The 15,971-nt window shown below is 42.8% G+C and overlaps 2 protein-coding genes across 2 annotated transcripts; both read right to left on the reverse strand.

Annotated features, from left to right (window-relative positions):
* Nucleotides 1-3,384: 3,384 nt before the first annotated feature.
* LOC129857358 (beta-Ala-His dipeptidase-like) lies at nt 3,385-9,088 on the reverse strand. Its single transcript, XM_055925514.1, has 12 exons — nt 8,935-9,088; nt 8,021-8,161; nt 7,128-7,271; nt 6,840-7,002; nt 6,399-6,487; nt 5,923-6,120; nt 5,743-5,827; nt 5,360-5,520; nt 4,786-4,950; nt 4,229-4,370; nt 3,988-4,135; nt 3,385-3,849 (listed from the first exon to the last, which is right to left on the reverse strand). The coding sequence occupies exons 1-12, from the start codon at nt 8,935-8,937 to the stop codon at nt 3,783-3,785; spliced, it is 1,506 nt and encodes a 501-aa protein (XP_055781489.1). The 5' UTR covers nt 8,938-9,088; the 3' UTR covers nt 3,385-3,782.
* A 41-nt stretch (nt 9,089-9,129) lies between these two features.
* Nucleotides 9,130-14,724, reverse strand: LOC129857359 (cytosolic non-specific dipeptidase-like). Its single transcript, XM_055925515.1, has 12 exons — nt 14,638-14,724; nt 14,328-14,456; nt 13,974-14,117; nt 13,600-13,762; nt 12,207-12,295; nt 11,834-12,031; nt 11,640-11,724; nt 11,273-11,433; nt 10,831-10,995; nt 10,395-10,536; nt 9,716-9,863; nt 9,130-9,561 (listed from the first exon to the last, which is right to left on the reverse strand). Exons 2-12 carry the CDS (start codon nt 14,454-14,456, stop codon nt 9,489-9,491), a joined length of 1,497 nt encoding a protein of 498 aa, XP_055781490.1. The 5' UTR covers nt 14,638-14,724; the 3' UTR covers nt 9,130-9,488.
* Between the last annotated feature and the right edge of the window lie 1,247 nt (nt 14,725-15,971).

Raw genomic sequence — 15,971 nt, forward strand, 5'->3', positions numbered from 1 at the left:
AAAGACGGCACCCTACACAGGGCAGTGTCCCCAATCACTACCCTTGGGCATTGGGATATTTTTTTTTTTTAGACCAGAGGAAAGAGTGCCTCCTACTGGCCCTCCAACACCACTTCCAGCAGCATCTGGTCTCCCATCCAGGGACAATCTACACACAATAACCCATAATGACAAAGCGAAAACAGGTTTTTAGAATTTTTAAAAAATGTATTAAAAATAAACTGAAATATCACATTTACATTATTATCCAGACCCTTTAATTAAAACCTCTTAAGGATCAGACCCTTTTTTCCAATTTTTGCCTAAAATGACATACCCAAATCTAACTGCCTGTAGCTCAGGACCTGAAGCAATGATATGTATATTCTTGAAACCATTTGAAAGCAAACACTTTGAAGTTTGTGGAAATGGGAAATGAATGTAGGAAACTATAACACTTTAGAAATGGTAAAAGATAATACAAACAAAAAAACATGTGTTGCTTTGTTGTCTTTTGTTCCATCATCTTTGAAATGCAAGAGAAAGGCCTGAATGTATTATTGCAGTTTATGAGCAATTTAGATTTTGGCCACTAGATGGCAGCAATGTGTGTGCAAAGTTTCAGATTGATCCAGTGAAGCGTTTCAATACTGGACAATATTTTGTATCAAGTCTGCCCAAATGTGCCGAATTGGTCAATTGATACATTTTGAAGTACATAACTATAGAGAACATACAAAAATTATATGGTAAGACAAAATGTAAGCCAACACACTCCCAGGAATGTCATGATGGATCATTAGCTTATACACTAACTTTCACACATCTAGATGGCCGGGTGGGGTGGGTGTGGAGCCAGACACAGCAGGGATTCAAACTGTAGAACCCAGTTCTTACAGTTGAATATAAAAATTTTATCAAACAAAACTATGCTACATTTTTATCTCAGGGACCCTCAGGATGACAAATAAGAGCAAGATTATTGAATGTTAAGTACATTATCTACCTTCAGAGGTGAATGTATCAAACCAGTTACCATGATACAAGTTTTTTGTTGTTGTGCACTCTCTTCAAACAATATCATGTTTTTTTTTCACTGTAATAGCTACTGTAAATTGGACAGTGCAGTTAGACTAACAAGAATTTAAGCTTTCTTCCCATGTAAGACATGTCTAGGTCCTGGGAAATGTTCTTGTTGCTTACAATCCCATAGAGGTTAAGGGTGCCTTGATTAGGTCTCGCTTTGCTACCCTCAAGGATATGGATACTCCTAGTGCCTTTTGTTTTTTACCTAGGGCAGTAGACATTGCAACGCAAACAGATGGTCTGCCTTCGTCTCCCTGATGGGAAGGTGACCATGGATGATGGTGAGATGCGCCAACATGCTGTGGATTTCTACTCTGCCCTCTATAAGGCGGAGGATTGTGATCCTCTGTGTGCTGAACAGTCGTTACATGGACTTCCTCAATTGGGCCCTGAGTAGAGAGCTACTTTGGACTCTGACATTACTCAACAGGAGCTGTCCACTGCAGTTATGCAGCTCTCATCAGGCCGAGCCCCTGGCATTGATGATTTACCACTGATTTCTATAAGCACTTTTGGGGGTCTATTGGGGGGAATTTATATGAAGTGGTGTGTGAATCTTTTCATGAGGGTTCTCTTCTTGTATCCTGTCAACGTGCTGTGCTTTCATTGTTGCCAAAAAAGGGGGATTTGGTTCTTTTTAAAAACTGCTGACCTATTGCATTGCTGTGTGCAGAATATAAAATGATATCTGAGTGTCTCTCAAACAGGTTGAAAGAATATCTGGGATTGTTGGTCCACAAGGACCATTCCTACTGTGTACCTGAACGCCCTATTGTTGTTTCTAATAAGAGATGTTTTAGACATTTGTAAACTGTCTGATGTGAATGTGGGTTTACTTTCTTTGGATCAGGAGAAGACCTTCGACCGTGTGGACCACCAGTTCTTGTTCAAAACAATGAAAGTCTTTGGGTTTGTGGATGTTTTTTATGTCTTGAATGAGTTTACTGTACACTGGGGCCTCATGTATGGTGAAGGTGGGGGAGGGGGGTGGTTTAAGCTGTCCCATCCCCGTCCATATGGGTATTAGGTAGGGCTGCCCAATTTCAGGACAGTTATATTGTCCGGCAATTGAACCAATGCTTTGTTTTTTAAGAGTGAGTCTTACCGGTTTCTCTGTGCCAGGGGTAATGAAGGGTCCTACGATAACACTGTCTGCGTATGCAGATGACGTGATCGTTCTTATTACAGGGGGGGAGGATGTTAAGGCTCTCTCAAACGCTCTGAAGGTGTATGAGGGGGCCTCCTCAGCTAGAGTTAATTGGGAAAGAGTGACTCGCTGTGGGAAGGTCAGCTTCAGATAGGGTCCGCTCCACGGTTACCAGGGGCGCTCCAATGGGGCAGAGATGGGATGAAGACTTTGGGGGTTTTTCTAGGCTCTGAAAAGAACTGGGTGGGTGTATTGAAGAAGGTGTGTGCCAGAATGTCTAGGTGGAAATGGGTGCTACCCCAGCTGTCTTATAGGGGAAGGGTGCTGGTAGCCAATAACCTAGCTGCTTCTACCCTGTGGCACATGCTAATGATGTTACAGCCACCGGGGGGGGGGGGGCTGATACAAGAGCTTCAGAGGACCCTTGTCAATTTCTATGGTCTGGACAACACACTGACTGACTCACCTTCTTTCAGCTAAAGATTACAGATAGACAAGTCACACAAATAAGTAACAGAGGATATCTATCTGAAGTGCAAGATAAAAATGTATTGTTTAAGGTGAAAGACGCAAGTGTGATGACTCCCCTCTTTTCCGGAAACGTTCTCACAAGACCCAAGTTTTCTTTAAAACATTTTGACACTTGGATAACACTTAAGTAGTAATTGGGTCACAATGTTTAAGGGTGACATTTCAGAGAGAAATTGATTGATTGACTGTCTCCTGTTAGCCACTCCTCTATCATCAATACTGTCACGACTTCCGCCGAAGTTGGTCCCTCTCCTTGTTCGGGCGGCGTTTGGCGGTCGACGTCACCGGTCTTCTAGCCATCGCTGATCCACTTTTCATCTTCCATTTGTTTTGTCTTTGTTTTCTACACACCTGGTTTCATTCCCCAATTCCATGTTCATGTATTTAACCCTCTGTTTCCCCCATGTTTTTTTGCGTGATTGTTTCTATGTTCTTTCGGTACGTTATGGCTGGATTTTGACGGGTGCTGTTTTCACCCGTGCGTAATTGATTACCGTTTATTGTTGGTCAAGTGTATTGTTACCGTGTGCCTTTATTTTGAGTAAAGTACATTGCTCACTCATTCTGCTCTCCTGCGCCTGACTTCATGCACCAGCTACACCCACCTTCTGACAAATACATTGATTTCACAAGACATGCCACCATTTGTCTTTTCCCCCTTTATTAGTTCATCCACAGTAGAATACATGCATAAAATACAAATAGTAGAAATATTTATTCTAGAGGGGGCTAAAATGTTGTACTTATGGTAAGCAATAACCCTCATTCAGGCTATGTAATAATAGCTGTTCAAAGGTCAAATAGGGGTGGTTATATTTTTCCTGTTACACACATGTACAAGTGTGTAACCTATTCATTGTGTGGTGAAATGGCCATGTGTTTTTTGCATATCCCACTCCCCCTGAGACACCCTGGGAGAGTGGAGTCACAGCATGGAGTCAGACATTATTGACGGCAACCCGGGCACTCAAATAGCACAATACTGTCACCTACAGCATAATTATCATGGTCACAGCTTTGATGGAAATATATGCTTCACCTACTTTAGTAGTGAAAGCTCATAAAAATAAGCAGCAAACAGCTTTGTCCCCTCAATGTAGTTGTACCTGAGAGAGAAAAACAATATTCAGTATTTTACTGAAGATGATGTTTGCCATGATTCATCTGCCATGTAAAAAATTAAAAATGAATTTAGGGGAGAAACGTCTGGAATCTTATCTCTTCTTTTTCTCATCTTCTCTTACCTGCTGATCTTCTCGTTCTGAGAGTGCTCTCCATCATCATGGCCACCTATGGGCAGCATCATCACACTCTTGCCTGTCTCCTCCTGGAAGTTCTGAGCGATAGGGATGGTGGATCCCTCACGAATAAGCTCCGGGTCCACTCCAAACACTAGCACAAGGGTAAACCGCATCTTAACTTAAACAATGAAGTTAGACATGGTTTCAAATGAGAGAGGTTATCTAAATGGCCTCTACAACTGACCCTCTCTGACTGCCCTTTGTCCGGCAACGTACTGTGGGTCCTTCAGGTTAGCCACCCATGGTTTAGCCCCAACAGTTGCGGTCACCCTCAGCCTGTTAGGGCTTTTTAGAGTGGAGAAGACCTGCTGAAGGTGCTCCTTCACCTGTGAAACATGGCATTGTGACAGGGGAGAGTTTGACATGGAAGCTTGAAGAGGGTGGTTATGTTAACATTGGTCTCTTGGTTTTAAATATACACATTGACTCTTACAGTGACCAAGATAGAGCGAGCCAACTTTTCTATACTGTACACTTACTCAGAGACCAATACATTTACATTTTGGTAATTTAGCAGACGCTCTTATCCAGAGCAACTTATAATCACTTACTACTCACTTACTGGTTACAGGGGTTACGGGGGTTACAGGGGTTACGGGGGTTACAGGGGTTACGGGGGTTGCAGGGGTTATTGGTTATCCGTGCTTGTATTTTGATCCTTAAAGGGTTTGTTATGGGTGTTCTCCTGTCTCAAGCATGCTACCCCTGTCATTCAAACCATGACAGGGAGATACTCTGTACCTTCCTCTCCACATCTGGAGGGTCCATGTTGGAGACCTGTCGGATGGAGAACTTCCCTGTGACCTGTTTGGGAATGACAGTTTTGGCGCCTGGATCTGAGAAGGCCCCCTGGATCCCGTGGATGGACAAGGATGGGTTACGCCATCGAGCCATGAGGACTTCCTCCTGTATATATATTAACACACTTTGTTTGTATCATGTTATACAGCTCAGATAGTGTGTATCCCCAAAAAAGCAATCACCCTCTGTCAAACATCGACTTCTACAGAACATGTCTTCCTCACGCCCAGATTAGTTTAGTATGGGGCGGCAGGTAGCCTAGTGGTTAGAGTGTTGGACTAGTAACCAGAAGGTTGCAAGATTGAATCCCCGAGCTGAAAAGGTAAAAATCTGTAGTTCTACCCGTGAACAAGGCAGTTAACCCACTCTTCCTAGGCCGTCATTGAAAATAAGAATTTGTTCTTAACTGACTTGCCTAGTTAAATAAAGGTAAAATAGTATAGCCAACTCCAATGGTTGTTATTCCATTATCAATGTTTGGCATGACAATGACCATAATTGGTAAGACAAGTACCTTAGTGTCCTGTAGAAAGTGTTTGACCCCAGCCACACTCTTCATCTCCTCCAGGTCAAAGCTGATGTTGTCATAGAGCTTCCTCTCATCCTCAGTGAGGGGCGCGACATCATCAGTGACCCCAGGAACCAGGATCTTACCTGTGTGGTCCAACAGACTTCCTGTTTGGGAGGAATAAGAACTGAGTCTGAGTTAACTAGAACTGAGTTTGGGTAAGCACCTTAGCTCACATACACCTTTATCTTATTTTTTTGCTCGGTGCAGGGACTTCTGACCTGAACTATAACGGAATGAAATGATCATTTTTACTATCAGACAAGAGTTGCGCCTATATTTTCTTGACGATTGGATAGAGCTGTCAGTCAAATGCCTCTGTATCTCACCCAGTAATGCTATCAGATCTGACATGGGCTCCTGGATAGAACCCCCATACACTCCAGAATGGAAGTCCATTTTAGGGCCATCAACCTGAAACACATAACAGAGGAAGATACTGAACAAATGGTGCCCTGGTAGAGTGTGTCATATTTTTATTTGACCAATCAAATGAGCTATATCATCACCTCCACAAAGAAATAGCTGCTCCCTCTGGTTCCATAGGTCAGGGCTGGGGTTCTGCTCGCCCACACGTTGTCAGAGATTACTATGAAGTCCACATCTGCAAAGAAGCTGTCGTTTCTCTTCCTGGTCAACTCCAACAGACCGTATGAGCCCACCTCCTCCAGACCCTCAATGATGAGTTTTATATTCACTGGTATCTCCTGAAACCAATAGATCCAGGCAATCCTACCAGTCAGTGACCCTTCTCTCATTCACATACTGTTTGACTCCACCACAATCCCACAAATGGTTTTATATTCAGACTCACAGATTACCCCAAACATTGAGGTTATGATACATACATTACAATCCCTTTAATAATCATTGCCATATAAAGCAACACTTCATGGGTTAGATAATGTCTAAAAACTAACTAGAGACTGCAAGCAGAACATTAAGATTCAGATTTCAGCTGTGCTGTTTCAGGGCAAATCCTAACCTTCTCTGTGGCCTGGTAGGACTCCACAGCATGAAGCCAGGCCAGGACCGGCCCTTTGTTGTCCGTGGCCCCTCGCCCATACAGGTTACCTAGGGAACCAAAACCATGAGCCACCTTCATCCTCATATTGTCACATTTGTAATACCAGGGTACATTAGCTAGCTGAAGCTGGCCTATGAATAACAGGCAGGCAACCTGGTTGTGATTATATCATCTAAGGTTTATTAAAAGATCCCGTATGGGAGCAGCAAAACAGTGTGGACATTCCTCTTCTCCAAGTAATCAAACTTTGATTTGTTTAGAATATCCCATTTTGGCCCAGGAAAACAGTGAGTGGACATTACGTTCTCTCAAAATTGACTTTCTTTTTGTCCAGCTCCTGTTATTATTTTGGATGTACATCAAACCCCTCCATTCATGGCATGTAACATGCAGCAATACCTTTGATTTCTGTTAGATTGAAGGGGTCAGTGGTCCAGCCGTCCGCCATCTTGGCTGGCTGGACATCCACATGGCCGTAGATACAGAGAGTATTTTTCTTTGGGTCCCTCTTAAACTCAGCCAGTATCACCGGTGGAAGTGGCACAGTCTCCCCACTGGGCAGCTTATGTGATAGACCGGAAAGGTACATTCTTTTTAAAAGGTATTTTAAGACACATTATTACACCCAATTGTGTGACATTATCTGGAGAATAATACACTTGACTGGTGGTGTGTATTGTAGCCTACCTGATGAGTGCCTACATCTGCAAAATCCACTGTGCCTCCCATCTCTTGGATCCTCACTGCTGTCATGTTCAGGATCCTTTCAACTTCTCCCCATTTTGTGTGATCTCCTGAGTCACTCTGAACAGCAACCCACTCCTTCAGCCTCTGAGTCAGGCACCAACCAGGAGAGGGTCAGAATATTGCATAGACTGTATAATAATAACTAGACACAGCCATAGATTGTCTAGGTCAGGGATATGTGCAGAGAACACTGTAACAGCACCACTGACCCACATTCAGAATCATTTTGATGGTTTAATCAGAGATCACAGTATTTATCATGAAAGTGTTAAACCCCTTCCCATTTCTCCCCCTCCTTCCCATTTCTCCCCCCCTCCCCTCTCTCTCTCTCTCTCACACTCTCTCTCTCTCTCTCTCTCTCTCTCTCTCTCTCCCTCTTTCTCTCTCTCTTTCACGCCCTGAACTTAGAGATCCTTATTATTCTCTATGTTTGGTTAGGTCAGCGTGTGACACGGGTGGGAAAGTCTATGCTTTCTCTTTCTTTGTTTTTGGCCGAGTGTCGTTCCCAATCAGAGGCAGCTGTCTATCGTTGTCTCAGATTGTTTTCTGTTTCATGTCTGTACCTGACAGAGCTGTGCGCTTTTTTGTTTTTTTGTTTAAAAAAAATTAAAATCATAAAATAAAAATCATCAACACTTTCCATGCCGCGCTTTGGTCCACTCCTTTCGACGAGAGCCGTTACACTCTCTCTTATTATTTTGCTTCGGTTTCTCTCTATTCACCTCGCTACAGCACAAAAACATTTCTATTTGTATCATTCTAAAGTTCAGTAACAGAGAGTAGGTATGAGTCCCAACTCCAAGTAGAATGTCATAATAGTGCTCGTTCCTCACCTGAACAAACTGATTTTGGTGGTCATCTATGTATTGAAACAGTGGTTTCAACATGCCTGCTGCTCCAGAAGAAGAGGAAGAGGAGGAAGAAGAGGAATACGATGTGTGGAGTAACAGGAACGCAACAACAATGAGCTTCGTCTGTGAGGGAGAGTAAGACACCACAGGAAGCCAGTGATAATAATAACCAACAACTTACTCCATACCGTACATTCTAGCAATTTGCCTCAATTTGCCTCAATCTAGTTCTACTGGCTTCTACTTGTCTCTAGCTACTGATTTATATACTTGTACAGGTATGGGTGGTTTGGTGAGTTTAGATTTCCATGTTCCTCCTGAGAGTGTAGGGGCATAGAAATAGAATTCCAAAACAACACACAGCAGTGACTTGAATGGAATTGTCTGTTCTAGTAATTCAATTTCTATGGTTGTAGGTAGTCTCTGGTATCTGATTGACTTGATTGGACTCTGCCAGGGCTCGAGGATCAAAGATCAGGGTGCAGTATGACACAACACGCGACTTAGCATTGTCTCAACTGGGATTACTGTTTAACTTTCTAACAGAACTAATACAGAGACCGGGAAGGATGATCCCAGAAGTTACAGTTGGTGATGCCATAATACTGTTTTAACAATATCTAGGCTACAGTACACTACACCAGCAAGGTTAGCTGCTCATGCAAACCCTGTTATGCACACACACTCACGACCCCACTCAGGTCCTCATACGATCATATTGATGTTCAATATCACACACATTTTTCTGTTAAGTAATTTCACCCTTCTTCTTCATCATACCATCTATGAACATGCAGCCACTTCTGTTTTTCCATGACAAGGTCTTTGTAGTGCACTTAATTAGGAAGTCCATGAAAAAAATGTATACATATTTTGCTAAAATAGTAAAGACTCACCATAATGCTGAAGAAAAGAGTGTCTATGTGCAAGACATAAAGAGAGAACTCCAATTTTTGCTGCTCTCTGTTTTTGTGGCTACTCTTATGTCTTGGATTCAGTGGTGGTATTGTGAAACACTTTTTATATCTTGGAGGGGTTTACACTTGACAATGTTCTTTCTAAGGAATCCCAGATGAAAAGGATTAAGAAAATTTATAGTGCGTCAAACCAGTTTTATTTGCTGTTTCAAGTAGATATTTGTGTGAACGAGAGAGAAATTGAGAGAGAGAGACATTGAGAGAGAATGGAGGAAAGTGAGGGAGGAAGAAAGATACAGAAAGAGAGAGAGAGAGCGAGAGGGAGGGAGAGAGAGGCAGAGTGTTGAGGCTATATTAGATGCCAAGATCTCACAGGGTTTCTGGAATGTTTTGATTAGAGGGAAAGAAACAAGAACAGTTACAAGTTAATGTCAGGAAAAAGGCTAAACAAAGCCAGACTCCACTGATGGGATCACATACAAGCTAAAAATGATAGAACTGTCTTTCAACAGTGGTGATGAAAAGAGGTGCTCTCAGTCCTTCTTGAGATGGGCCACTTCATGGAGGTACGCGATGAACAACTTGGTCCCCTCTATGTAGTTGTACCTAGGAAAGGAATGGGTGAGAGAAAACAATATGTCCTCAACCAATCTTTTAAACAGAAATAAAACTGTTGATACGTCTGTGTGTGTGTGTGTTCAGGGTTCAGGGTTAAAAAATGTATAGATACAGGACAGTATTAGCAGATTGAAGGGCTAACCTGCTCATCTTCTCGTTCTGGGAGTGCAGGCCGTCGTCGAAGCCTCCGATAGGCATCATGATGATGCTCTTCCCGGTCACGTCCTCAAAGGTCTTGGCGATGGGGATGGTTCCCCCTTCACGGATCAGGTCTGGCTCCACGTCAAACACTAGAGGAAAACAATGACAAGTCATAATGCATTATACCTGCAGTAGAGGAAAACCAACTGCAACCAGTGGGATTAGAAGCCAGGTCTCCTGCTCACGAAGTCAATGTCTTAACCGTTAGACCAAGAGTACCTCTGCAAGGTCCAAGGGTGTCATTTGGGAATACAAGCCTCAGACAGGGCTACCTCTTCGCGAGATTGTCATTCCAAGTCCTTTCTGCTACACAAACATTACAATACCGCTGCACTGTCATGCCTTAACCACTGATAGGTCTACAGTAGAACCACAGCACACTGGCTTCTTTTAGTGACAAGGATATGTATCTATGTCCGGTATCTTAACTCTAACGACTACAGATAGGCCTATGACTGTGAAGCTACTGTTGTGCAATAAATGTCCACAGTCAGCTACTATACAGTAATCATTACCCCTATGACCACTGTTCATACAAACATGGGTGAGAGAATGGGTGAGAATGGGTGAGCATAAGAAACGTCCTTTGGTTTGTCCAGAGCAGAGTTGTCTAACTGTACCTCTCTTCACGGCTGCTTTCCCTGCCTCGTACAGGGGGTGCTTGGTGTCTGCTAACCAGGGCTTAGCCCCGATGATCATGGTCACCTTCAGCTTGTTGGGGCTCTTTCTCTTGGCAAACACAGAGTTCAGGTAGTCTGTGACCTACAACAGAACAAATATGTAACAGGCATACATGCAGTCTTCACGTCTATTTCATTAACTGAAACCAAACTGAAATAGGGAATAACTGAATAGTAAATGAACTGAATGAGCAGAATGAGGGACATTATAATAGTGTAACAATCTGCATGAATGTTTCCTGATCTTGGATGTATTGTATATAGAGAGTCTGAAGGTGAGAACAATTCCAGAAATGTGTGTAACCGTGTGTAACTGCATGTAACTGTGTTTGTTGCAACTGTACAATGCACTGGGTGAGAGGTGTGTACCACCCACCTGTTTCTTGACCACTGCTGGGTCCATGTTGGGGACCTGTCGGATGGAGAACTTGGCAATGACCTTAGCAGGGATGACCGTCTTAGAGCCAGGGCCAGAGAAGGCTCCCTCGATTCCATGGATGGTAACGGTAGGGTAACGCCAACGATGGGCCAGCAGATCTACCTGAGAAATCAAATCAGATCAACTCACATGCACCGAGTACAACAAGTGCAGACTTTACCGTGAAGTGCTTACTTACGAGCCCTTTCCTAACAAGGCAGTTAAAAAGTACGAAAATGTACAAATAGATAAAAGACAATAAAATAACACAATAAAAAAAAACATTAAAAATAACAATAACGAGGCTATATACATACTGGCTATATACAAACAGAGAAACAGAGATAGGAGGGGCGAAAACCTTAAAAGAACACAATAAATCCAGTCCCCTGTGCATCACCTTGTTGCTGTACATGAGTTGGCTGACGCCAATCTTGGACTTAAAGCTCTCAATGTCAAACTCAATGTCCTGGTACATCTTCCACTCTTCGTCTGAGAGTGGGGCGACGGCCTCTCTGATGCCTGGAATGAGGATCTTTCCACTGGGGCTGATCAGTGTGTCTGGGGGGTAAAGATAGGTCAACACACAAGCAGTCCTTATGGACACACATTTGTAGGGATATCTAATACTTTATTATTTGTGCCAATAGAGAGCTCACACAGACACACGGACGATAGCTTTGCGTGCAAACAGGACCCAGAGATAGCTATACAGTAGGTGTTGAGATAGTATTACATTCTGTCACTCAAAGAGGTTAAAAACTCACCCAATATGCCGATCAGATCTGTCATAGGCTCTATAACAGTGCCTCCATACACCCCTGAGTGTAGGTCCTGTTTTGGGCCCTCTACCTACCAAACATACAAAGTCACCATGGCTATACATTAATGATCTTGAAAAAGTAAAGGAGTTTCCTTGGGAAAGTCCCACAGAACTGGAAATGCCCCCAGCCCATCCTACCTCAGCAAAGAAGTAGCAGTTGCCCCTGGTCCCATAGGTGAGGGCGGGGCGTCGGCTCAGCCAACCACAGTCTGAGATGATGATGTAATCGACGTCAGAGAAGAACGTGTCTTTCTGCGCCACGATCATGGCGTCCAGGCCATTGGACCCGGTCTCCTCCATCCCCTCGATGATGAACTTCACATTGACTGGCAGGTCCTGCATAGGGAGAGGGCAGGGTGTGGAGAGGAGGAGGAGGGATTTTTTTTTTTTATAACAAAGGAATGCTCACTAATAATGGGCAGATAGACTACAACTTAACTTGTTTCACAACGTCTATTTCTCTACATCTCCTATGAGTTCACTCTGATATCTCTTCTTACTGGACACTCACAATGCTGAGGGCCTGATAGACCTCCACTGTATGGATCCAGGCTAAGACAGGGGCCTTGTTGTCAGACGCCCCTCTGCCGTAGAGGTTTCCTTAGGGGTAGAATCAAAGTAATTATTTTCAAATAACTGTCCATTCTGTTCACCTTACATTGACATTTAACATGCATGTATCAATACATCAGTTACATTACATTGGTTCTAAATACGTATGGTAAAAATCATCCCACACCCAAGTACCTGCTTCATTCCTTCACGTTAGTTACAATATCTCATGGCTGTTAGTTGTAGATAGATGTTTCTGTGTGTTGAGTCTAGAATGGATTAATGTAAAGCAATGTAAAAAATCCTTATAATACATTTCACGAGTCACTTTAATAACTCTACCTACATGTACATATTACCTAAACTAACCGGTGCTCTCGCACATTGACTCTGTACCGGTACTGTCACGTTCCTGACCTTATTTCCTTTATTTTGTCTTTGTTTAGTATGGGCAGGACGTGAGCTGGGTGGGCATTCTATGTTATGTGTTTCTATGTTTAGGTTCATTGTTAATTAGCCTGATATGGTTCTCAATCAGGGGCAGGTGTTTTACGTTTCCTCTGATTGAGAACCATATTAAGGTAGGCTGTTCACACCGTTTGTTTGTGGGTGATTGTTCCTGTGTTAGTTTTTATGCCACACGGGACTGTTTCGTTTGTGAGTTTGTTCCTGTTCGTGCGTTCTTCGTTGTCTGTAAGTTCTCATGTTCAGGTCTGTTTACGTTGTTTGTTGTTTTGTAGTTTATTAAGTGTTTTTCGTCTTCGTTATTATTATTTAAATAAATCATTATGTCTTCATACCTCGCTGCATATTGGTCCGATCCTTGCTCCTCCTCAGACGAGGAGGAGAACGAACGTTATAGGTACCCCCTGTATATAGTCTCGCTATTGTTATTTTACTGCTGCTCTTTAATTACTTGTTACCTTTATTTATTATTCTTATCCGTATTTTTTTTAAACTGCATTGTTGGTTAGGGGCTCATAAATAAGCATTTCACTGTAAGATCTACACCTGTTGTATTCGGCACATGTGACTAATACAATTTGATTTGATTTGATTGCTGTGATTGTGAACGCCTGGAATCCATAGTTTACAGTGGGAACCCATAACCTACCCTTGAAACATAGCCTACTGTTGCAACCCATAGCCTACTGTTGCAACCCATAGCCTACCGCTGGAACCCATAGTCTACCATTGGAAGCCATACCCAACCGTTGGAACCCACAGCCTACCGTTGGATACCATAGACTACTGTTGGAACCCACAGCCTACCGTTGGATACCACAGCCTACCGTTGGATACCATAGCCTACTGTTGGAACCCACAGCCTACTGTTGGAAGCCATAGCCTACCGTTGATGTCTGTCAGGTTGTAGGGTTCAGTGGCCCAGCCGTCCTCTAGCTTAGCAGGCTGGACATCCACATGTCCGTACACACAGACTGTCTGCTTACTGGGGTCACTGCCAAACTGGGCTGTCACCACCTTGGGTAAGGCCACTGTCTTGCCATCAGGTAGCTGAGCATGGTGATAAAGACACGGTAGATGCAGAAAATGACCTGAATACAGTTTTCAAGGCAGGGAGCATTTCTGTTAACACCCAACTTTTAGTATTTATTTCTGCAAACCAGTCTGATCTGCTACTAAAGGACTCTAAAGACTAAGCTAAAAGCAAACAAAAAGATCCTATAACATAATCATTAAGTTGACCACATTTCAGAAAACTGACCTCTTGTACGCCGATGTCCACTAGTTCCACCTTCCCTCCCATGGCTTGTAGTTTCTCAGCCGTCATATCCATCATGCGATGGCAGTCTGGCCTCCTCAAGACATCACTGGAGTCGCTCTCTACAGCAACCCAGTCCCTCAGAGTCTAACACACACACACACACACACACACACACACACACACACACACACACACACACACACACACACACACACACACACACACACACACACACACACACACACACACACACACACACACACACACACACACACACACAGTATTTATTTATAATGAATATTGTATTATCAGATGATATAACAGACACCATCATTATTCTGTTTAGAAACTTGCCTGTACATATTCCTCCTGATGGCTGTCAACATACTGGCTCAGCTCATCATACTCAAATAAGTGATGAGGATGAGGAGAGACACTTGATATAACAACAAGGAGCATGGAAGGCAGTTGCCAGATCGTCATCTCTAGAAAGAATAGAAGGATTTATTAACTGAAAATTAAGCAATGATGAAAGCAATTTAATAAAAGACATTAATTAACAAATTATTACATCTTAAAAAGCAAATTGTTATATCTCATTATGTCTCACTACTCTTCTGTTCTTCAACTTTTAAACTATAACGGCAAAGAAAATACGTCTTACCGTACGTAGCCTTGTAAGTTTGGTACTTCTTTAATGTTGCCCTTGTCTTCAGAACCCACTGGACTGGAGTCTCCGGAGACACAACGGGTTTTTATACCTTCGGTAACTGGCTCACCTCCTGATGGGAAGGGTCGTGAGGTCAAGCCTTTCCTGGAGATAAGCCAAGAAAGCTGACAAATTACATTTTCTCGCTGACAGGCACAATTGTGGCACAATTGATCCAACTCCAAGAAAGAATGCGTGCTGTGTCCCCTCGACATGAACAACATTAAGTAATGAACAAAATACAGTGAAGGACATAATAGTCCGGTAATTTGTAGGGCCTTGCCTAAGTAGGCTTTAAAAACAGATGGCCTAACAGGGGCGTTGTAGACTTGTTCACCTGCAACACTAGAAGCATAACTTCTTGCAGGGTTTAATAAACGGCTGGGTCTTTATCTGGCCACATTATACAAAATAGAAACGTTATAGAGTAAAACATGTAGGTCTACATTCTGCCTAGCTCCTGACCTAGGCCTTATTATATTCCAGAGTAATGGATTGCATTTCTCACACGTCTAAAAGCCTTTTCTTTCTAAAGCCTTCTAGAGCCTTGGCCGGTGCCTATGATGAGGACGCTCTTGGCGGAGGAGTAAGGATCAGAATGGAGTCTACAAATAAAAATAACAAACAGGACGATGAACGAAACAGCAAACAAAAACTGAAATGGCCTAACTCAAATTCTAATACAGTAGGCCTACTCTGGGGCCTCATTATCAACCATGCCTACATTTCTTACTGAAATTCTGGCGTACGTGGAGATTCTAGGATGTACTAGAGGCTACGCATGTTTCCATTGATAAACAGAGCACAGTGGAGGCTCCTCAGAGGAGGAAGGGGAGGACCATCCTCCTCAGTGAACTTCATAAAAATAGTGAAACATTAACTAACATATCCTTTTTAGATGAAACTATAAAAACTATAAAACTATATACAGTGCATTCAGAAAGTTTTCAGACCCCTTCCCCTGTCCCCTTTTCCACATTTTGTTACATTACAGCCTTATTCTAATTTGTATTAAATAAAAGAAATGGCCCTCGTCAATCTATACACAATACCCCATAATGACAAAGCGAACCAGGTTTTTAGATATTTCAGCAAATTTATTAAAAATAAAAAACAGAAATACCTTATTTACATAAGTATTCTGTTTCCTTTGCTATGAGACTCGAAATTGAGCTCAGGTGCATCCTGTTTCCATTGAGCATCATTGAGATGTTTCTACAACTTGCACAGATCTGGGAAGGGTACCAAAAAATGTCTGCAGCATTGAAGGTCCCCAAGAACATAGTGGC

Source organism: Salvelinus fontinalis, chromosome 6, assembly GCF_029448725.1.
Source record: "Salvelinus fontinalis isolate EN_2023a chromosome 6, ASM2944872v1, whole genome shotgun sequence".
Taxonomy (NCBI): domain Eukaryota; kingdom Metazoa; phylum Chordata; class Actinopteri; order Salmoniformes; family Salmonidae; genus Salvelinus; species Salvelinus fontinalis.